The sequence below is a fragment of the Lacerta agilis genome, chromosome 1 (assembly GCF_009819535.1).
Source record: "Lacerta agilis isolate rLacAgi1 chromosome 1, rLacAgi1.pri, whole genome shotgun sequence".
NCBI classification, from domain to species: Eukaryota; Metazoa; Chordata; class Lepidosauria; order Squamata; family Lacertidae; genus Lacerta; species Lacerta agilis.
In genome coordinates, this window is record NC_046312.1 from 19,513,557 (window position 1) to 19,537,064 (window position 23,508).

Sequence of the window (23,508 nt, forward strand, 5' to 3'; positions counted from 1 at the left end):
CTTTGGTGGTGTGTCTCTCTCCCCTGCCCCCAGTTAAGACCATAGTTGCTGTGTGATCTGATTTCCATTGTCTGCATCAAAGACTTCAAAACCAGTGGGTTTCTATCAAAGGCCTCTATGGTGATAAAAGTAGTGGTTTGCTTATAGGGCTGTTAGAATATTTACCTTGTTAGTATGATGAAGAGCTGAAAGTATTCAAATCCCACTTTTTTCTAGTAAGCTGTTTTTCTATTTACAAAATTATTTTCTGGTTATAACCTGTCTTTGCTAACTGATGGCTTGTGAACAAATTTGTATACTTGATTATTGAATTCTGAAGTATGTATTAAACTTTTGTCAAGTTGATGATTTAATAACTGATTGGTCTTAGATATGTATCTTCTTGGTTGCTTTTGTAGGTACTTAGAAAATTTCGAGCACACGAGACCAACTTACTAATTGCAACTAGTATTGTAGAAGAGGGGGTTGACATACCAAAATGCAATTTGGTGGTTCGTTTTGATTTGCCCACAGAATATCGTTCCTATGTGCAGTCCAAAGGAAGGGCCAGGGCACCTATCTCAAATTACATCATGCTAGCAGATTCAGACAAAATCAAATGTTTTGAAGAAGATCTTAAAACCTACAAGGCAATTGAGAAGGTATGTGGCGAAAGAGAATGAGTACGGTAACAAAATTTTTTAAAAAATGCTAGACACTCAAGCAACAATAAAAATGGGGGAATGGGTCCTTGGCCCCAATCAAAACATTCTGTTCTTCGAAGAAATATGGGGAACCTGGGTTGAAGAAGACTTAAGGGCTGAAGACTTGGGAATCCAAGCTTAATTGAAAATTATGCCATGAAAAATGACAGGAGGAAGTGACTATGGCAGAAGGTTTGAATATAAATTGTTTGGAAGGGTTGGAAAAGCTGCAGGAAGGACTATGCAGGGTCTAGTGAGAAAAGTGAGAGGGATGGGTTAAATAAAAATTCAGTCCCTGGGTGCCTCAGGGTCTGAAAAAGGATCTGGCCAGCCTTTCCCCCCAGGCCTACTACATAGCAGATGAGTAAAAGGATGGAAGACCTTTTCTCTCTCTGTCTCTCCCTATTTTAGACAAATATTCCAGGTATGAACATTCATTTGAAACTCCCACCTCCATTTCTGTTTTCACTACACTTTGTAACAGGTTGCAAATTTTCCCTCAAAATGTACTGTTGGCCAATACTGATTCAGTCCCTTCCACTTGTAATGCCTAGGACAAGTGCCCTCTTTAAAGGTGGTGGGGGTAGCTAAAAGTGGCAAATCAGTTATTGGAGCTAGTCAGTAACTTTTGTATACAGTATGAGGAGGTTGTAACATAGGCTAGGGCTTAGCCACAGCTGCTTAATACAGCTCTAGGTAGTTTCTATCTTCATTCCCCCACATTCTTATACTTAATTATTTAATAATAGCAAAGTGTCTGGAAAAAAATCATTGCAGTTTTGAAAGGTTTGGTCTGCCATCTTGATTCAAAATCATAACAAATTGTATAGACAGAAACCAGCTTCTTGATATTGGGAACCAATTGATATTGCAGAATTTGGCTATATTTTAAGAGGTGTCGAAATGCATGGAGAACCGGGGGTGGGGAGAGACATTAAACTTTGCAAAATACATAGATCAGTTCTGAGTTGCATAGAATTGTCACCATTCTGTCGTGTATATTTTAAAGATCCTGAGGAACAAATGCTCGAAGTCTGTGGATACTAGTGAAACGGAAAATGAACCCATTATAGATGATGATGATATCTTCCCACCGTATGTGCTAAGACCAGAAGATGGCGGTCCAAGAGTCACAATAAACACTGCTATTGGGCACATTAATAGGTATGGAATCTATTGGTGTTTCAGTTTTGACATAATATGCTGAATTTCCAACACAGCCTGCTTTAACCCGAGGGGAACTGTCTTTAGATCTGAGGAAATTTTTCTGGTAGTGCTATGGATTCCCTTTATATAAAAAATAAAGCAATCAAATCTTTAAAAATACTGATTTATATCATTAGGATACTCATGGAGAATAATGTTTTGATGGTACAGAAGAATCTGCTTATGTTTTAAATCCCCCCCCCCCATAAGGATCAACAAGTAGTGATCCATGAACTTGAAATTGTTCCCCTTAGGGAACTAATCATACCAGTTACCAGTTGCCCTGCTGTCTTGCTATGCAATCCTCCACTCAGCATGGCTCCCTGGCATAAGTAAATGATGACCAGTGTATATCTTACACAGCAATCCAAAACCCCTTTGTGCTGGGTTGGAGCCAATCACTGGTGGGTGGAAGTTCTGCTGGCAGGATCCTTTCTGGCTGCAGACAGTGGACAGACCCCAAATTTGATTGGTCACTGCCCTTCCCCCACCTTACCCATGCATGGTGCTCCCTTACTCTTAGGGCACTGTTTATTTCACTTTCTGCTGTACAAATGTTCTACTGAATCTCATTTTTAACTGAAATTGTATGTAAAGAATCCAGTTTAATTTAATTTAAAGCTTAAGTAATCGTTCTCACTATATATTAGAACTTCTCTGCCCTTAAGCTCAATTCGTTCCCATTCGATGGCTGTCAGATAGTTATTACTGTTCATCCTTAACAGCGATTCTTGTTGAGGACCCTGAGCCTTGACGTTTAACATACTGGCTCCTTCTCCGTTCATTTCTAGTATCTGATTTTTAAAATGTCCACTCAATCCCTGACCTTTCCTTGTTTAGAAAGAAGGGGGCTTATAAGTACATTAAGCCTCCACATGACCAGGAACATTTCTGATTATGAGGCAGTTTGCAACTGTTTTCAGCTGAATATTCAGGTTTCCTGTAGACTTTTCAAGAAGTTCAAAGGTGGAGCAGCTGCAGGGATGTTGGAAGCAGGGTTAGCATGAGATGCTCACTTTCCCCTTCCCAGAGTAAGCCCAATGCATTATTTTAAATTCTTCAGTGGCATGGCTCTTCCCTAGAATAACTTAATTATCTTTAATCTTGTGTTACATAGGTACTGTGCTAGACTGCCAAGTGACCCTTTTACTCATCTGGCTCCCAAGTGTAAAACTAGAGAACTCCCTGATAACACATTTTATTCAACTCTTTATCTACCTATCAATTCTCCTCTACGAGCATCAATAGTTGTAAGTATTTCAGTTTATTTAGGTTACTTTATCCTTGGAATATATTCAAAGTTCTACTTTTTTCCATTGGCACTGGTTTAAGATAACACTTTGCTGTAGTGCTTATTTTGCAGCCCTGCTCTGCTTGGCAGCTTGATCCCATGGATTTGCCATAAGCTCAATAAAATGGTGCAAGCAGCGAATTATGCTGCATCAGCTAAAACTATCAAATGGGGCACAGTTGACTGTTCTAAACACTGCAGAGCATAGAGCTCAAAATAGGAAGTGAGAGAAGATAATCTTAATCTTCCTCATCATCCTGACTAGACTAGCATATTAAGACTTGAATGAACTCATTGGAAATTGCATAGGAAGTGCTACATTGAGCAGGGTCCAGGCCCGGTTTCTGTTAGCAGCTGTCTCAGCACAGAGCTTTTGGAATCTAAAGGAAAATAGATTATTCCTTCATGTTCAGTGTTCACTTGAAATAATCATCTATGGTTTGGTATTTATTATACAGTAAGATCCCATGTATCTTATTTGCTGCTGCATGAGAAAAAATTAACAACTTGTGCTGGTAATTAAAATTTTATCTATTCTATTTAGGGCTATGTGTTTTTAATGTGATTTCATTATTATTAAAGGTGTCCTTTGCATAGGAGCTGTTCTTTTGTGTGCGTGTGTGTGCATGTGTGTATGAGAACATATGCTTCCTCTAATATAATTGGTTCAAATTTTATTTCTAGGGTCCTCCAATGAATTGTACAAGATTGGCAGAGAGAGTTGTTGCTCTTATTTGCTGTGAAAAATTGCATAAGATTGGTAAGCATATTTGAAAGTGAGGAACATTTGTTTAGTCATGAAAAACCTAAAGGATACAATTTTGTACTTTTTTATTGATACACTTGTCAACACCTACATATTTTCTGCCAAAAATATTTCATGCAATTGTGGAAAGCGCAACAGAAATTTTGGAGCACTTCCTCCAGATTATTATTTTTTTATGATCTAACTGATGCATCATTGGCTGCAGGGAAATGCAATTTGGAGCCAAAAACATGTGAGTGGAAGGCCCCTCATACAATGCCAGTTTCCCACCTCCTCCTTAATGCAGCCCCCATGTGTCCACCTCTAACTCCTGAGGGTCACTTGTAAGGTATCTCAGCTTGATTTTCCCGAATTCTCTCCACCAGTTGAAACTCCTCTCATCTCACCCCTGCTGTTTTGGAGGCTCTTCAGATCCTCTGCAGCTTTTGTTGTAGTAGTAGTAAATATTTTTACTGATTTTCATAGATGTCTAGTTACATTTTTAATATATACAACTAAACATAATTATAACTCTCCTACCCCACCCCATTTTTGCCAGCTGTTGCAGCTTTTTTGAGAACATTGGGGTTATCACCAAGACGAGAGGCCATGCCATTTGCTTGAGTGGATTTCCACCTTCACAAGTCTTGATCCCATTGAATATATATATAAGGGAATAATGCAAACATGTGTATTGGAAATAAAGCCCAATGAACTTGTTGGGACTTCCTTCTGAGTAAACATGAATAGGATCAAACTGAATATATTACTTTTAGATGCTTAGTGTTATAGATTGGTCTCTAAACAATAGCATTTAACAAAATTAGTATAGTGTCTGAGAACGTTTAAAAGCTTTTCCTCAGTTATTTAAATTTAGGCAGCTTTCACCCAGCCATTGGTGCAGGAAATTAAGTTATCTGTCACTTCCAACAAAGGATTATTTTTAATTCTTTTCCATGTACAAGGTTTTTCAAAACAACAACCAAAAAACTAAATTGCCCTAAAGAAATGAGGAATTTAAGACCTTTCATTGGCAAAGAAAATAAGGTGCATGTGGACTCCTGATGCTTTTTTACTGAGTTCACTGAAATGTCACAGTTCCTCAACATTTTTATCATAGGTCTTATAAAAGCCCCCCCCCCCCCCAGGAATAGATATTTCCACATTTTATGAAATATAATTGGATTTATAACTTGTTCTTTATCAATGCATTTTAGGTGAACTGGATGATCACTTGATGCCTGTTGGGAAAGAGACAGTGAAATATGAGGAGGAACTTGATTTGCATGATGAAGAAGAAACCAGTGTTCCAGGAAGGCCAGGCTCTACAAAACGAAGGCAATGCTACCCTAAAGCTGTTAGTATAGTTCTGTGCCCTCACTATGTGTGACTGTGCTGTGGTGTTGAACCATGTTTGCTTAAGATTCTAAGTTGCATAGCAGAGGCAGGATATGTATAGACTAACCCCGAGGTCCTACAGGAATGTTTTGCAAACAATAATTCTCATATGTTTGGGGAAAGGAGTCTTGATACTCTACTATGGAGTAATGGATACTATGATCACATAGGCTAAGACATCATACTTTTTCCATTCAGATCTGAGGGGGGCCAGGTGTGGAAAAGGAGATTGAGGGAGGAAATAATTTTGTGTAAAGTTCTATGTTGTGAGCACTAATCTGACATTGTGGAAAATTAATACTTTTTGCTTCATTTAAGAATGTATAGTGCTTTTTATGTTTAAATGACAGCAGAGTAACGAAAGGCAGGCTGCTACTTCAGGTTTTTGTGTGATATAAGACATGGTTGATGGTACATGTTGCAGCATCCTTACTTAAGCCAAGTAGATGTAGGACTAATTAGTGCCTGTGTGAAAGTCTGCAGAAAGCCAGAGAATGAAGCTCTGACTTCTAGTGTGCAAAATGCGCTACAGCCCTACCCATAAGTTTTCTGATGTAGTAAAGTCATTTAGCCTTTAACTCTTAGCAATTCCATCTTTTAAATGGTTGCTAATGAACTTCTTTATTACAAGAACAAATTATTCATAAACTGCTTTTTATGTCCCAAGTGTGCAGCTAGACTTCTTGCAAAGACTCACCAGCTTATTGGATCATGTGCATTTTGTAGGCTAAAGTTCACTCCATGAATTATTTGTTCCATTCTGCTGTGGTTTATTTGCAGATTTATTATTTTACTGTTGTTGTGGCAGAATACTTGTAAGGGTAGAGATTATGCGCATTGTGGAGCAGAGATTCTGATCTTCTTGTTTTGCTTACACTCAGGATGCAGCCTGAAATGTATTCCTTTATCCTGATGTCTTTTCCATTTTAAACTACTTATGTACAAAGATAAATTTATAAGTAAAAAAATAAGCACAAAAGTAATTCATAAGGGAACTTTTGATTTAAAAATAAAATCAATTTATTCTATACCTATAGATTCCAGAATGTTTGACGGATAGTTATCCCAAACCTGACCAACCCTGTTACCTTTATGTAATTGGAATGGTATTAACTACCCCTCTACCTGATGAGCTGAACTTCAGGCGGCGAAAGCTATATCCTCCTGAAGATACTGCAAGATGTTTTGGAATACTGACAGCCAAACCTATACCTCAGGTAGTAAACTTGTGCTTGTAGTCCATCTAGTCTGCTTTGAGATGTTGCAGATTTGGAAGCAGGTCATTGTGTCACATCACTCATTCATATTCATGAAACAAACTTGATCATTTCATTTCATTTACATACAAAAAGTTGCATCAATCATTCCACCATAATTTATCCTTTCAAAGCAGTAGCTCAGGGCTTTTTGGTATCTGTGGCTTTACATGTCGCAATCCAGTGGCTTTTGTATTTTATAAAAATGACTTGGAAACAGACAGTGGTGGATTTATTAAAGGTAAAGAACCCTGGATGGTTAAGTCCAGTCAAAGGCGACTGGGGTGCGGCGCTCACCTTGCTTTTCAGGACAAGGGAGCCAGTATTTGTCCACAGAAAGATTTCCAGGTCATGTGGCCAGCATGACTAAACCGCTTCTGGCACAACAGGGCACCGTGACAAGTTCCAGAGTGCACGGAAATGCCGTTTACCTTCCTGCCGCAGTTGTACCTATTTATCTACTTGCACTGGTGTGCTTTCAAACTGCTAGGTTAGCAGAAGCTGGGACAGAGCAACGGGAGTTCACCCCATCACACAGATTCAAACTGCTGACCTTCCGATCGGCAGGCCCAAGAGGCTCAGTGGTTTAGGCCACAGAGCCACCCACATCCCAGGCAGTGAATTTATAGGTATGCTCGACTGAGCCTCTCCCCTCCCCCAACTTATTTAGTTTATATTGTTAGCTGAGAGGATACCTTTGAAACATGGCTACAAGCAATTAATGGTGCTCAATGAATTCTAGTATTTTAGCTTGTTGCATTATTTCCACTTTTCATTTCTCCTACTTATGATTAAAGTCAGTGGAGGCTGGTCCATTTGGTAGCCAGGGCTTAGCACTACCAAGTGATATGCCAAGCAATTAAAAAAAAAAAGTTTCCCCAAAATCTCAAAGCCACACTTACCCTTCCATAATCCATTTGAATTTAGAGATGCTTGGAGAGACATTTCTGTCCATCAGTTCTCTGCGCCACTTAGCCAGTCTCAGTCCAGAAGTATTGCTGTGGTTATGAGATACCACCCATTAGGTAGAAAAACTATGCATAAATAGTTACACGTTAGCACTTTGGCCAGTTCTTTGTTGGAACAATCTCATATTGACTTGTCTCCCCCCCCCCCTTCTTCACTCAGATACCTCACTTTCCTGTGTATACCCGCTCGGGAGAAGTGACCATATCTATTGAGCTAAAGAAATCAGGATTCACTTTGTCTTTACAAATGCTTGAGTTGATAACAAGACTTCACCAGTACATTTTCTCTCACATTCTTCGGCTTGAGAAACCTGCACTAGAATTCAGACCTACCAATGCTGATTCAGCCTATTGTGTTCTACCTCTTAATGTTGGTGAGGAGAAGACTGTTGTAAATATTAATTTGCTCTTATCATTATTGCGATTATTATTATGCATCCCAGAAGATACCGTGGAAATTTAATTTTTTTAAATTAAAAACAGTTAAAACAAACTATACTCAGAGGAATTGGGTGGGTCTTGAAAACACACACCTCAGGTATCAAAGGACAAGGTAAAGAAGTATGTTTTGAGAGTTCATTGAAAGCTGTAGGTACACCTCCATGGGTAGGGAATTCCACAATTAGGGTGTGTGTGTGTGTGTGTGTGTGTGTGTGTATCCAATGGGTTGGATCCATCTGCATGCAGAAAGGATTTTCTGCTCAAGTGAGGGGCATTGTACAAGAAAAATGAGGTAATTCCAGCTTTGTTCTTCCACTTGCACTTCTAAACAGGATATTGAGAACTGTTGTAGAAGCTACCTCTTATATCACTTCAGGCACTCCTGTGCAGAAACTTGTGCATGTGTTTGCATTGGCTAATTTCTATTCATTCTTCTTTGTATCCAATGAATTGTTCTGTTTATTTTAGATTCACAGTTTGAGAAAGGGGTAATGGTTATAGTTGGAATTACATCAGAGGTATATAATACAGCAGGGATAACCAGCTTGGTGCTCTCTTAGAAGTTGTGGGCTACAGAATGCCCTCCAGATGTTGTGGATTACAACTGTAGCTCAGCAAGAGTCCTGTGATACTAACCGATCTATTGCGGCATTAAGACTTAGTAGGTTTTGCTACAATAGGTAAATGGATGATGTTTGGGAATGTACACATGGGTGGGTTTTTTTTAAAAAAAAAAATCTGTTTTGACAGCTAAAACAAATAAAAATTTCTTTCTTTCAAGTTGATGGCTCCAGCACTTTGGACATTGATTTTAAATTTATGGAAGATATTGAAAAATCTGAAGCACGTACAGGCATTCCCAATACACAGTATACAAAAGAGACACCTTTTATTTTCAAATTAGAAGACTACCAGGATGCAGTTATCATTCCAAGGTGATTATACTGTGTGTGTGTGAGAGAGAGAGAGAGAGAGAGAGAGAGAGAGAGACCAGTATTTGTCAGCTGCTAATAACAGGTATTTCATAGATGCAAACACGGTTAAAGATGCTTAATCCGGTTAAAGATGCTTAATTACAGCAGCTCACCTGATATGCAGCAGGGTCTACAAGTAAAATATAATGTGATTAATAAAATAAATAAAATATGTTACCAATAAAATAAAATTCTCATTGGCACAGATTACTGGATGTGCCCAGAGTAGCCCTTTGTGTCCTGGCCAACACTTAACTATTTTGATAAATCCAGTCATTCCACTCAGCATTAATGGAAATAACTTTTATTTTATTTGGGACTTGCATGTGGTTGCTTAATAGGACTTCTTTTCAGCAGAACATTTGACATTGCAACCCAAATATCTGCTTCTGTCTAGGTATCGAAATTTTGATCAGCCTCATCGATTTTATGTTGCTGATGTCTACACAGATCTTACTCCACTGAGCAAATTTCCTTCCCCAGAATATGAAACTTTTGCTGAATATTATAAAACCAAGTATAACCTTGACCTGACCAATCTCAACCAGCCATTGCTGGATGTGGACCACACATCTTCAAGGTAAAGAGGGTTTTGATAGCTTAAAATAGTTCTAATTTGTATTGTTTCAATATATTCAACGTGGGATCTCCCAAGGTTTGCAGAAGTGGAAAAAAGTGGCTGCAGAATGCCGTATGTTTGAGAGAGGGTGGGGAAAGAGAGATGGGCTGGAAAATGGGAAGGGGGAGAATAGAATGTAATGCTTGGAATCTAGAACAGCTGCTCTCCATGCTGCAATATTTTGCTGCAGGCCCCACTTGTTAAATAGAGTTGAAATTAGTTTTTGCCTGAAAAACATTTGGTGGTTCCTGCTCAGGAGAAACATATGGGGAATTTCAAGGGAAACAAAAATAATTTCTGTAAGTCTGGTAACATATCTAATATTATTTTCCCACACCCCTGGTTTTAACACCTTTTAATCAAGCTTTTCCTCATTTTTCCTTGCACCACCTTCCAGGGTGAAATGCAAAGTTATACTTCATATTTTAAAGAACAGCCCTTCCCATTTTCTCTTTAGACTTAATCTTTTGACTCCTCGTCATCTGAATCAGAAGGGGAAAGCTCTCCCATTGAGTAGTGCTGAGAAGAGGAAAGCTAAGTGGGAAAGTCTACAGAACAAGCAGGTAATGATGAATTTCCTATTTTATGGTGTTCAGCACCTCTTTAGTACCCTATAATGGGCTGACTAACCACTTTTGGTCTGAGGACAGTATTCACTTTTGCCCCAACCCTCTGGAAGCTGTTCAATCTGATGAGTGGAGGGTGGGATGTGAGTCTGCAACTCCATCAAGGTGTTGGGCTTTTATCCTTCCCAGTGCTGTATATTCTTCCTTCTTTCCTTTCCCTTTTGGCTGCTGTTGCCAAAATTAGTTTGGTCCTGGGGAAGGGAAGGGGATAGGGAAAAAAATTGTCAGGAAACCAGGCCCTCCAACTGTGAGTTGCCACGTGTGCTCTGAAATATCGAGAGACTAAAGGCAAATTGTATTCTTTATTAAAGATTCTGGTTCCAGAACTCTGTGCTATCCATCCTATTCCAGCATCGCTGTGGAGAAAAGCAGTTTGCCTCCCCAGCATTCTTTATCGTCTTCACTGCCTTTTGACAGCCGAGGAACTCAGATCCCAAACCGCCATTGATGCTGGTGTAGGAGTTAAGTCACTTCCTTCAGATTTCAGGTATTGGAATACTGTAGTTTATCTCTATAAAGTTATGTTGCATAGTAGTCTGACATTTTGCCATTGTTATGTCCTCTGGTAGCTTCTCATTTGCCAAATGTGTGCCTTCCATATGTAGAAACCATCTTCTGCTCATGGAAGGGCTATTTCTACACCTCACACCTAATGTGTTGTGCAATAATGGAAGCTAAATTCAAACATAATGCTCTCCATGCGCAAGCATGAGATGTATTATATAGCATGCCTCTTCCTCTGTGGTTGTGTCTTTGAAGGATTTTTATCCCATGCATCCACCAAAAAAGTCTTCCAGTGCAATTTACCAGGATCAATAAAAAGATTATTCCTAATCCCAGGTTTTATCATCCATCTAAAAGGCATAGCAGAAGGAAAAGGAATTGGGTGGCAGGGAACTAACTTAGGCACTTAGTTTCAGTGTTCTTATAGTAGCATGTGGCTCACATATTTGTGGGACAGTGCAAGCAACTATATTGTTCCATTTGTGGTTTTTTGGATTTTATAATCAGCATCTATCAAAATAAAATAGGTATCAAACTGTTATACTATGGCCACTGTCCAACATAATGAAGTGTTACAGCAGGATCAGGGGTGCCAACTTGAATTAAAAATTGGGGTGGGGGGGAGGTAAGCCCCGCCCCACATAATCAATCACTTGATGCAGCATACACACACCATTTGAATGGCAATGCCCATCAACTTTGTGGGGGTCTGCCCCCCTCAAATATTTTATGGGGAGGGGAAGAGTCATTGGCCCCTAGAAGTTGGCTCCTATGAGCGGGATCTTCCTTTTTTGCTACCAGGAGGAGTGGCTCAATTCCTGTTCAGGAGCTGACTTGGAATGTGAGTCCCAAAGCAGTTTTCAATTTGGGCTATTTGGGTGTGTAATTGGTGTTGGTAGAGGGAAAACACCAATTTTGTGGCCCTGTGCCTTATATTATTTAGTTAACAAAATTTATATACTGCTTGATTGTCATAAAACCTCTAAACTGTTTACAAGAACAATTAACATTATCAGTAAAAACAAATTCAATTACCATATATACTTGAGTATAAGCCTAGTTTTTCAGCACATTTTTTGTGCTGAAAAAGCTGCCCTCGGCTTATACTCGAGTGAGGCGGGTGGTGGGGGTGGCGAGAAAGAAGCCCTTTCTCTCCGCTCGTGCCGCCACCCGCTCTCCCCAGTCAACCATTCCTTAAGAAGTGTACAAGAACGGCGGTTCTTTACTCTCCCCAGGCAGCTTGTTCCATTCCTGAACTGCTCGCATAAATGCAAACTTGGCAAAGGAAGAAGAGGAAGGAGCAGCCCAAAGGGTTGCTTTCGGGCTGCTCGTTCCTCCTCCTCCTCCACAGTGGCAAAGGTGAATCGGCTTATACTCGAGTCAATAAGCTTTCCCAGGTTTTTGTGGGAAAATTAGGTGCCTCGGTTTATATTCGGGTCGGCTTATACTCGGGTATATACGGTAAAACGCTTTCAGATAATTAACATTTACAGTAAAAAATAATCACATCAGCATCTATATACAGTACATGTATGTGTACACATGATTAATCAGTTAATTTATTTTACAGATATCCTAACCTGGACTTTGGGTGGAAAAAGTCTATTGACAGCAAATCCTTCATCTCTGCTTCTAGCTCTTCTGTAGCAGAGAATGAAAATTATTTCAAGCACAGCACAATTGTAGTCCCTGAAAATGCTGCATATCAAGGTGCTAATAAAACCTCTTCTGCAGATAAGCATGACCAAATGTCTGTGAGCTACAGAACATTGATTGAGTCACCTAGTAAACTCCAAAATGACGTCTCAGTAGAACTGGCAACAGTTAATGGTGTTTCTTACAATAAAAATCTTGCCAACGGCAATTTTGACTTAGCTAGCCGAGACTTTTGCCAAGGAAATCAGCTAAATTACTCCAGGCAGGAAATACCTGTACAACCAACTACCTCGTATCCTATTCAGAATTTATACAACAGTGAGAACCAGCTCAAGCCCAGCAATGAATGTACTCTACTGAGTAATAAATATCTTGATGGAAATGCTAACAAATCTACCTCAGATGGATGTCCCAGAATGGCCCTGAACACCAGTGCTTCAGATGCTTGTGATCTTTCAAAGGAAAGAATGGATTCTGTAACAAGCCCTTCCAAGGGATACTCCTCAAAAACCCTTGGCCCAAACCCTGGTCTCATTCTTCAGGCTTTGACTCTCTCAAATGCTAGCGATGGATTTAATCTGGAGCGTCTTGAAATGCTTGGTGATTCATTTCTAAAGCATGCCATCACTACATATTTGTTTTGCACTTACCCTGATGCTCATGAGGGACGCCTGTCGTATATGAGAAGCAAAAAAGTGAGTAATACTTCCATGATCCTTAACTGTTCCAAAAATAATAAGTCCATATACAGGATGGAAATGGATGGGTATGCCGGTAGCACTGCAATGCATGGTTTTCTTAAGAACTCCAGCCACTGGATTTATTTGTTTGTTAGCATGATTTATGTATTTTTGTGGTTTTATATTACAAACCACCCTGTGATCCTGGGATGAAGGGCAGGATAGAAATATGCTGTGTGGAAGGACCATACCTCAGTGGTTTTGCATGCAAAAAATTCTACATTTTAATCTCTAGCATTTCTACCTTGGGAGAGACAAAAATCTGGAGATCAGCTGCCAGTCAGTGTAGACAGTATTTAACTAGATAGACCCAATGGTCTGACTCCATAAGGCAGCTTTTGATGTTACATAACAAATGCTAATATAAATTAATGGGGATTTCTAAAGGCAAGCAGCTTTATCATCACTGAGAAGGGATGGCTGCATGTATCTGACTAGGGGCAGCTAACCTTTCCCCACACCTGAACAACCCCCCTTCCTTTAAACTCCCCCACCCCACCCCCTGCTGCTCACCCCCAATCTGCAGAAGCACTTCACACAGTGATTTGCATGATTAGGGATTGCCTAAATTCTTAGATTAGAACTAGAGAGAAAGAGACTTTTATCTATCCACTTACTCCACACCATACATAATTTCACACACCTCAGTCGTGTCTCTTACTCTCCTTTTCCCTAAGCTAAAAATTCCCAGATGCTGTAAACCCTCATGGCTGAATTGCTCCTGCCCCTTGATCGTTTTGGTTGCCCTTTCCTCAACCTTTCCCATTTCTACAATATCCTTGTTCACCAAGAGTTTTTTCTTTTTGAATCGAATGATAGCTTACTGTTCCTGATTTCAATAAAAGATACAATGCAAATATTAGGAGTATGGGATTTTGTCTTATATCATGTCACCCCAAACTTAAGAGCAGCTTTGTTTTGTCCTAATTCCTTGTCCTTCACGTGGACTGTATATTAACTTTTTTTGGATAAACCATGAGTACAGTAGTAGGTAACAGCCCATATCTGAACATAGTTGGATAACAATTATGTAGGGGTGTGTGTGTATTTAAATGCTGTGGTTTTGTTATATAGGGGGGAAATTTACCACAAAATTAAGCTTATCAATTGAAGTCTTAAATCAAAGTTTGTGTTTACTGTGTTCTCAGAATTATTGATTGCCTATAGATTATGATAAATTCTTTTTCTTTAAAGGTCAGCAATTGTAACTTGTATCGTCTTGGAAAAAAGAAAGGGCTTCCTAGTCGCATGGTGGTATCTATTTTTGACCCACCTGTCAACTGGCTTCCTCCTGGTTACATAGTAAACCAAGACAAGAGTAATGCAGACAAATGGGAAAAAGATGAAATGGTAAGCCTTTGTTGAAATACATGTAAAATTGAATGTCTTGGTGTATAAGTATATCATTACAAGTGAAACAGGCAAATGGGGCTTCTGCTTCTTATCATACTTCAGCAGAATATCACCTACTACATCTTTGTGTTTAACTGCTCTTAAACCACTGCTTTAATTAATAAAAATAGAGAGCAAAGTGATGTTGGAGTACTAACAAAGGGCAATTTGTGGAAATTGGTTCACTAATAAAGTGGAAAAGAACAGAAATACTTGCAGTGAAAATATACTGTTAATATTTTCCTTGGCCTGCTGTTAGGAAACTCTTAATGTCCCTCAAGAACATTTATCTCTTTGCTATGAATGAACATGAATACTCATGAAAAATAAGGTGTTTTTTTATTATCTAGATGACCTTTTTACCTTGGTGCTACCTATTATGGAAATTGATAAAGAATGTGTTTTCAGCAACCTCATGTGACCAAAAGAGCAAGGTTGTCTAGGTTAAAGATGTGTGTATAATACAGTCATGCAGCTTTTAATATGTCTCACGGCAGAGGGTTGTCTTTTAAGAACCCCTCTGTGCCCCATGCACTTGCTGCAATGTGGAACACAAGGTGGTTCAGATGTAGCCCTCACCATGGTTTGGTGTTACGTGAACTACCAGTCAGGTTCACATGCTTCTCCCCTCCTCTCAGGAGCAGTAATTATCTGCTTCTACAGATATATAAATATGCATGGAAATGTTTGTAAGACTGCATATATAGATTTGCATGTTGTTTACTAGACCTAAGCAATCCTGTTCTCTTTCCAAGAGGGGATGTAAGGAAAGCTGTGAGTGTACATTTATCTTTTCTTATGTGAGTTGCATTATGTAGTGGCTGGTGTGTTTATCCCAGGGAGTACAAAAGTAAAGGTTTTACTTGTACTGCTTTCAGGGTGGGGTGTCGTCTTGCTGGCATTTTGCAATGGGATTGTTAGCTCATTAACATTCATTAAATCTTAATTAAGCATCAAAAACATAGATCTGAACTAATATTTGCCTTGCTTTGCCAAAACTGTCACTGCATAGTGGGATTTACTGGGGTTCTGAAGCCCTCACTCAATTTACTGGAAACACTGACACAGATAGTGTTTGGACAAAGTCCAGATGTGTCTAGTACTATGAATTGTTTCACTGTTGAGTAAAGAATATCGACTGGTAAAAATAATCAGATGTCAAATTGCTAGAAAAAGATTGCTAGACTTCTGTTGATTCATTGGTGATATAACATCCTGAATAATAAATAGCCTTGTTTGTATTTTATTATTTCTTTTTCAATATTCATATAAAACAGCTCAGTATGGTGGGGGGGGGGGACTACAGTGGTCCTTTGCTTTATGATTAGCTTTCCTCCACAAAAGGTTAATATTTTGATTAGAAAAAGCAAATAATACTTTATTTGAGCTCATCAGTTTTCTGAAATTCATATTTTGACTACAGAGCCACCAGAGGGCACACTGAAAAACTGTTAATGTTTGCACTGTGAAATATTTATTGTAGAGTAAAACATTTCAAGTATACTCACTTCAAACAGTATTATTTTATTATGCTCTTAAAATAGAATGGTTTTAATGATATAACTCGTGCACATAACATGTAATATAGTTTGTAGGTTATAATCTCTTAGCAGCATGTGAGCTGTTATAGAAAGGGAGGGTACGCAAATTGAGAGGGGGGCATGAAGGTGGGGAGGGGATGCTTCTGCCAGCACTATGAAACAACTTGAAGGTATGGATAGGACAAGCACTAGCACACAGGGAATCCAGTACACTCTAGCTGTATAGATTGAATTTACTGATCATGGGAATTCCTCAGAAAAAAAAGGGAAGAAGCCCTTCCTGTCCATCTGAGTCTTGTTCACTCACTCTGCAATAATAAAAAAATAAAAATCTGGGAATATTGAGATTGGCAAATCAGAACTGTATTTCCGTGTGTGTGTGATGTCATCTTGGCCAATGGTAAGGGGTGATGGGAGTTGTAGTCCAACAGTATCGGGCTATGCTTGGTATATTTCAAATGTGACTATCCTAAAATTGATCCCTAACATTATTATTTTCTCTGTCACTATTTTCTACATTGGCATCTTCTTCATCATAGCATCTCTTTCATAGTCACAACCTTTTAAGGTCCTGTCAGTTGATGTTTTTTGCTGCAAGATGGGAGTCATTCTACATTAAATCCTTGATCGTCTTTGATTGTTTGGAAGGGCTCTTTGGAACTCTTCAGTTTTCACCTCCTGAATAGTTTGGTGTCATCCACAAACTTGACCATCTCAGTACTCACACGACTCCTCATTGCTAATGAGCATGTTAAAATAACACTAACCCTAGTAAATATCATTGTGATAATCCACTGATTTCCTCCATTGTGAAAATGTTCTTTAACCAGTTACTGATACATAAGAAAACTTGTCCTCTTGCCTCACTGTTGCAAGTCACCATAGGAGCCTGTGGTGAGGGTTCCCAATCCCCAACTGAGCCATCCCCAGTGCTCTCCCCGCTCGTGGGCGAGGGGAGAGCAGCAGGGATCCTTTGTGCAGCTCTGCCGGGGATGGAGAGGGCTCCCTGTCCCCAGTGCTCTTCCCACTCGTGCGGGAGCCAGCGCCAGGCTTGGGGATCCTTTAACTACTTGGCTGAAGGGAGCAGCAACCGCACACTCCTCAGCCGACCAGTTAAAAGATGCAGAGGGAGGAACAAGCTGTATCGCCGCCTCACCGATGCAGCTTTTTTCTCTGCGCAGTATGAGGGCAGATATATCCCTGGTGAAACCACCACTGCTCCTGTCCTGAGTCCCTCTGCAAGCAACGCTCACTGGAGGAAGTTGCTAGCAGAGGGACTTAGGAGCAGTGGCAGTTTCACAAGTGATACACTGCTCAGTGAAGCTGACATCGTGGTCTGCTCCTCATACCAGTCCTGGCACTGTGGTCTAAAGCACTGAGCCTCTTGGGCTTGCCAATCAGAAGGTCGGCGGTTTGAATCTCCGCAATGGAGTGAGCTCCTGTTGCTCTGTCCCAGTTCCTGCCAACCAGTGCAAGTAGATAAATAGGTACTGCTGTGGCAGGAAGGTAAACGGTCTTTCCCTGCGCTCTGGTTTCCATCACGGTGTTCCATGTTGGTTTTTCTTAAAGTGGTCAATGATGCTACGCAGGAACGGGGTTGGTTAATTGAAGCTCACAGGTGTATGTTTGCAGTTTGACCTACTTAGCTGCACACCTGTGGTCTCTTGACTTTTTGCCTAATTAGAAAGGGGAGTTACTTTCTGCACCGGATGCAGGAAGGGATGTGATAGGATAATTGATTATTTGAAACTGTATTTAAGTTGATCAAATGTTTTGTAAGATGCTGGTGAGGTCTGGTGATGGCTTGCAGCTTTTGACTGTTACGTTTTTGAAAATAAAAATAAGCAAAGATACTGCAGACAGCCTTTTATTTCTATGCTCCAGTTGCCACGCACACTCTGTGTTGACGAAAATGTCCAACATTCCTTTGCACCAATAGCAGTTTAGTCATGCTAGCCACGTGACCTGGAAAGCTGTCTGTGGACAAATGCCAGCTCCCTCGGCCTGAAAGCGAGATGAGTGCTGCAACCCCATAGTCGCCTTTGACTGGACTTAACCGCCCAGGGGTCCTTTACCTTTACCTTTTATTGATATGTTTCCCAAGCCTATTGCTTGGGAAAGCAGATTTGGGAGGCACACAAGGGACTGCAGGGGTGAGAAAACCTGATGTTCAATTGTCTGTTCATATTACTGGTGCACAGGCACAATTGCGTGTCCCTCGTCTCTTGTTCTATTGTAAAAACAAGAGAGCAATGGAGAGGAAATGGCTTGATTGTATCAATGTGGCTTGTTTCTGCTTGGATGTATTTCAGTCTTAGCTTCGTTTACTTTGCAGATTTGAATACAGTATCATTCTTGTCCTAAATCATAATTGAAAAACAATGTGTTGGCAGAATATCCAAAATGTTATGTATTAAAACTTTAAAAACTCATAATTTGTTGTGGGAACCCCCCCCCCCCCAATATAATATGTATCTGAAAGCTAAAACTTTCTTTAAACCTATGGCATTTACCAAGCTATCAAATTCCTAGCATGGTGTTTCAGTACTATCCGAGTAATTGTTTACATCAGTGTCAACCCCTACTTAAAATATTTGGTCTACAGCTCTTGCATCTGTTTATAGATATAATTTAACAATAGTCTAAACTGGTTTCATTCATGCTGAGCAAATCGGCTTCTCACTGATTTGCAAAAAGCTCTATTTACTAAAGTGAGAAATTGACGTTTTTCTGCTTAAGCACAATATAATTGCAGTAGTCCAAGATAATAGAGATTTCTATTTTCTCAGTAGTTTGCTGTGCCACACTCTGAGACAAACTTTCCAAAAAGGACTGGAACCACTGTAGAACAGTGTCTCCCAGTGCCTAATATTGTTTCTAGGTGGTTCAGGCATCTATAGTTCTTGGACAGCATAAATAATAATGTATTTAGATCTAATGCAGGAAAGAAAGAAAGAAAGAAAGAAAGAAAGAAAGAAAGAAAGAAAGAAAGAAAGAAAGAAAGAAAGAAAGAAAGAAGCATAGTTAATACTGTCCATAACCATTTTATTGTGATGCTGCGGAATTATTTTTGTAATTAAACTAGGTGGCCCTTTCTGTTTTTATTTTTTTCCTGTTGTTGTTGTTCAGTCGTTCAGTCGTGTCCGACTCTTCGTGACCCCATGGACCAGAGTACGCCAGGCACGCCTATCCTTCACTGCCTCTCGCAGTTTGGCCAAACTCATGTTAGTAGCTTCAAGAACACTGTCCAACCATCTCATCCTCTGTCGTCCCCTTCTCCTTGTGCCCTCCATCTTTCCCAACATCAGGGTCTTTTCTAGGGATTCTTCTCTTCTCATGAGGTGGCCAAAGTACTGGAGCCTCAACTTCAGGATCTGTCCTTCTAGTGAGTACTCAGGGCTGATTTCTTTGAGAATGGATAGGTTTGATCTTCTTGCAGTCCACGGGACTCTCAAGAGTCTCCTCCAGCACCATAATTCAAAAGCATCAATTCTACGGCGATCAGCCTTCTTTATGGTCCAGCTCTCACTTCCGTACATTACTACTGGGAAAACCATAGCTTTAACTATACGGACTTTTGTCGGCAAGGTGATGTCTTTGCTTTTTAAGATGCTGTCTAGGTTTGTCATTGCTTTTCTCCCAAGAAGCAGGCGTCTTCTGATTTCGTGACTGCTGTCACCATCTGCAGTGATCATGGAACCCAAGAAAGTGAAATCTCTCACTGCCTCCATTTCTTCCCCTTCTATTTGCCAGGAGGTGATGGGACCAGTGGCCATGATCTTAGTTTTTTTGATGTTGAGCTTCAGACCATATTTTGCGCTCTCTTCTTTCACCCTCATTAAAAGGTTCTTCAATTCTTCCTCACTTTCTGCCATCAAGGTAGTATCATCAGCATATCTGAGGTTGTTGATATTTTTTCCGGCAATCTTAATTCCGGTTGGGGATTCATCCAGTCCAGCCTTTCGCATGATGAATTCTGCATATAAGTTAAATAAGCAGGGAGACAATATACAGCCTTGTCGTACTCCTTTCCCAATTTTGAACCAATCAGTTGTTCCATATCCAGTTCTAACTGTAGCTTCTTGTCCCACATAGAGATTTCTCAGGAGGCAAATGAGGTGATCCGGCACTCCCATTTCTTTAAGAACTTGCCATAGTTTGCTGTGGTCGACACAGTCAAATGCTTTTGCATAATCAATGAAGCAGAAGTAGATGTTTTTCTGGAACTCTCTGGCTTTCTCCATAATCCATAATTTTTTTCCTACTTTCAGGCAAAAGAGGGATTGATGTCTAATGGAAAACTTGATGATGATTATGATGACGACGATGATGACGACTTAATGTGGCGAGTACCCAAGGAGGAAGCTGACTTTGAGGATGACTTTATGGAATACGATCAGGAGCATATCAAATTCATTGACAATATGTTAATGGGTTCTGGAGCATTTGTGAAGAAAATATCCCTTTCCCCATTTTCACCCACTGATAACAGTTATGAATGGAAACCACCCAAAAAATCAACCTTGACTAATGTTCAGTTTGCATCAGATTTTGATGATTTTGATTACAGCTCATGGGATGCAATGTGCTATCTAGACCCTAGCAAGGCTGTGGAAGAGGATGACTTTGTAGTGGGTTTCTGGAATCCATCAGAGGAAAACTGTGGTATTGATGCTGGAAAACAGTCCATCTCCTATGACCTACATACAGAACAATGCATTGCTGACAAAAGCATTGCAGACTGTGTGGAAGCCCTTCTGGGCTGCTATCTGACCAGCTGTGGTGAAAGAGCTGCGCAGCTTTTCCTTTGTTCACTGGGGCTAAAAGTGCTTCCGGTTATTAAGAAAACTGATTGGGAGAGTGCTCTGTATTCCTACAGAGAGCATTTTAACAGCCAGCAGAAACATTCTTCAGCAATCTGTGTTTCTGCCTCTCTAGCCAATCAAGAGTCTTCTCTGTATAAAGACTTGATGTATGGCTGTTTAAAGATTCCTCCAAGATGTATGTTTGATCATCCAGATGCTGAGCGAACCTTACATCACCTTATATCTGGCTTTGAAAACTTCGAGAAGAAAATTAGCTACAGTTTTAAGAATAAGGCTTATCTACTTCAGGCATTTACTCATGCCTCCTATCATTACAACACCATTACTGGTAAGTCATGTGAAAAATCCCCTTTTGGCATTAAGCTTACATGCCTGAAGAGATGCAGATTATTTGGGAGGATTGTTAATTATATTGCTATCTATTTCTTGCCAATCCCTCAACCCTTGTGTGTTAAGATTGTTACCAGCGGTTGGAATTCCTGGGAGATGCAATTTTGGACTACCTCATAACCAAGCACCTTTACGAAGACCCACGGCAGCACTCTCCTGGAGTTCTAACAGACCTGCGATCTGCTCTTGTTAACAACACCATCTTTGCCTCATTGGCTGTAAAGTACGACTACCACAAATACTTCAAAGCTGTCTCTCCCGAGTTGTTTCATGTTATTGATGACTTTGTGCAGTTTCAGATGGAAAAAAATGAAATGCAAGGAATGGATTCCGAGGTTAGTGGCACTGGAAAATCATTTGTGTGTGTTGAAGCTCATTTTAGTGTGAGTTTATATTAAAGAATTTAAACATCTAGCACAACATGGCAAGATCAAGTAGAGGCTTTCTACTGAATAGGACATTGTGAACAGCAACTACTTATTGGATTCTGGCTGCATTCTAAATTTCGTCCTTCTCAGTGCTGCATACAAGCAAGGACTTTTGTCACACTACTTCAGAATTATTGTGAACTACTGACCCTATGACTAGGGCTGTGTGTTGCATATTATTTTTTAAAAAATTAAATTTTGTGGCCAAGTAGTTCAAATTCTGTGCCAATAAAAACAGAGTTCTGAGACCAGTATAAATTACTTAAATGGAGCACATTTACACCATTTCTCCTTTGCATAATACTGCAATTTTGCATATAATTCGGGGGGGGGGGTTAGTTGGGAGTGGGGGACACTGAAGCCATTCCCAGTCACTGATATCTTAAGCACCCTCTTGCTTCTCAGACTAACAAACATTTCTTCACATCTGTAAGGACAGAAAACTTTTAAGAAAAAGAAGACTGACCTCAAGGAACACAGGAGGACTAGATATTGAAGCTAGCTTAATACTTATTGCCAAATTAATACAAAATCGAAAATTCTTTCTAGTAGCACCTTAGAGACCAACTGAGTTTGTTCCTGGTATGAGCTTTCGTGTGCATGCACACTTCTTCAGATACACTTCTTCAGATACTACCAAACTCAGTTGGCCTCTAAGGTGCTACTAGAAAGAATTTTCGATTTTGTTTTGCCAAATTAATGTCAGACTTTTGTTTAATCCATTCTTGCTTGTCTAGAAGTTGAAAATTTGCAGTTCTGAGTGAATAAATCCTTTTTAATTGAAAATTTGCAACAATTTTGTAACACAGTTTTGTTTGGGTATTTGCTTTAGCTCCGAAGATCTGAAGAAGATGAAGAAAAAGAGGAGGACATAGAAGTACCAAAAGCCATGGGGGATATATTTGAGTCACTCGCTGGTGCCATTTACATGGATAGTGGAATGTCTCTTGAAATGGTTTGGCAAGTGTACTATCCAATGATGAGGCCATTAATAGGTAACATTGGAGCTCTCAGAAGAAATGTTCAGTAATTCATTGTTTGCCGTTAAGAGGGTTTACAAGCATGGTGTTGTTATTTTTAATCACAGAGAAATTCTCTGCAAATGTGCCCCGTTCCCCAGTACGAGAGCTGCTGGAAATGGAGCCAGAAACAGCTAAATTTAGGTAAGAATTAATCTGCTTAATATTTCTGTAAAATATTCCTGAAGTCATGGACCTTGCAATGGATTATAATTTTGTTTTACTGTGTAATAGGAATCATACAGTATTATATTACTGTATTTTAAAACTGCTGCATTTTAAAATTGTTTGCAACCTTATGGTGAAGGGCAGGTAAGAAATTGAGTTAATAGTAATATGTGGTGTCCAGCTAAATAGCTCTGCTGGCACAAGCTCTCTTTCTTTCTTTCTTTCTTTCTTTCTTTCTTTTTGCTTAACAGTGGTCCTCCTCTTCTTCCTGTACACCCCTTTAATATGTTCTGGGGTTTCCTCCAATCCTTTGGAGCAGATTTAGGGAGAGGAGAGGAGAAAGGTGGATGTTCTACTCACAGAAGTGTGTCTGCTAGTAGAACTGCTTTCCTGGATGCCACCCAGTGTCCTTGTAATAATTTTAATGACATATACTTCTGGAAAAGAAATCTCAAAACTGAGAAAAACAGTAACGAAGTTCCAACTACACTTTTGCATCCATTTGAAGTATGTGAAGGGCTTTTATTTTCTCCCACTGGATGCATGTGTTTATATTTACACAATGCCTTTCTACTTCATGCATCCCTGCAGTAGGCTGTTGCTTCTACAAAAGCTCATATTGCAATAAATTGTGTTT

At 39.8% G+C, this 23,508-nt stretch overlaps 1 protein-coding gene across 1 annotated transcript in view; it reads left to right on the forward strand.

Moving 5' to 3' along the window:
• DICER1 (dicer 1, ribonuclease III) overlaps positions 1–23,508 on the forward strand; it is a 52,986-nt gene that overhangs the window by 27,383 nt on the left and 2,095 nt on the right. The window contains exons 12-28 of the mRNA XM_033140387.1: positions 399–641; positions 1,693–1,847; positions 3,007–3,139; positions 3,865–3,940; positions 5,143–5,282; positions 6,361–6,540; positions 7,708–7,921; positions 8,770–8,923; positions 9,360–9,542; positions 10,039–10,144; positions 10,519–10,694; positions 12,282–13,062; positions 14,302–14,457; positions 20,312–21,194; positions 21,323–21,591; positions 22,517–22,679; positions 22,772–22,847. Of these exons, the coding sequence (XP_032996278.1) occupies positions 399–641; positions 1,693–1,847; positions 3,007–3,139; positions 3,865–3,940; positions 5,143–5,282; positions 6,361–6,540; positions 7,708–7,921; positions 8,770–8,923; positions 9,360–9,542; positions 10,039–10,144; positions 10,519–10,694; positions 12,282–13,062; positions 14,302–14,457; positions 20,312–21,194; positions 21,323–21,591; positions 22,517–22,679; positions 22,772–22,847 (4,088 nt within the window). The remainder of the gene's footprint in view (positions 1–398; positions 642–1,692; positions 1,848–3,006; positions 3,140–3,864; positions 3,941–5,142; positions 5,283–6,360; positions 6,541–7,707; positions 7,922–8,769; positions 8,924–9,359; positions 9,543–10,038; positions 10,145–10,518; positions 10,695–12,281; positions 13,063–14,301; positions 14,458–20,311; positions 21,195–21,322; positions 21,592–22,516; positions 22,680–22,771; positions 22,848–23,508) is intronic.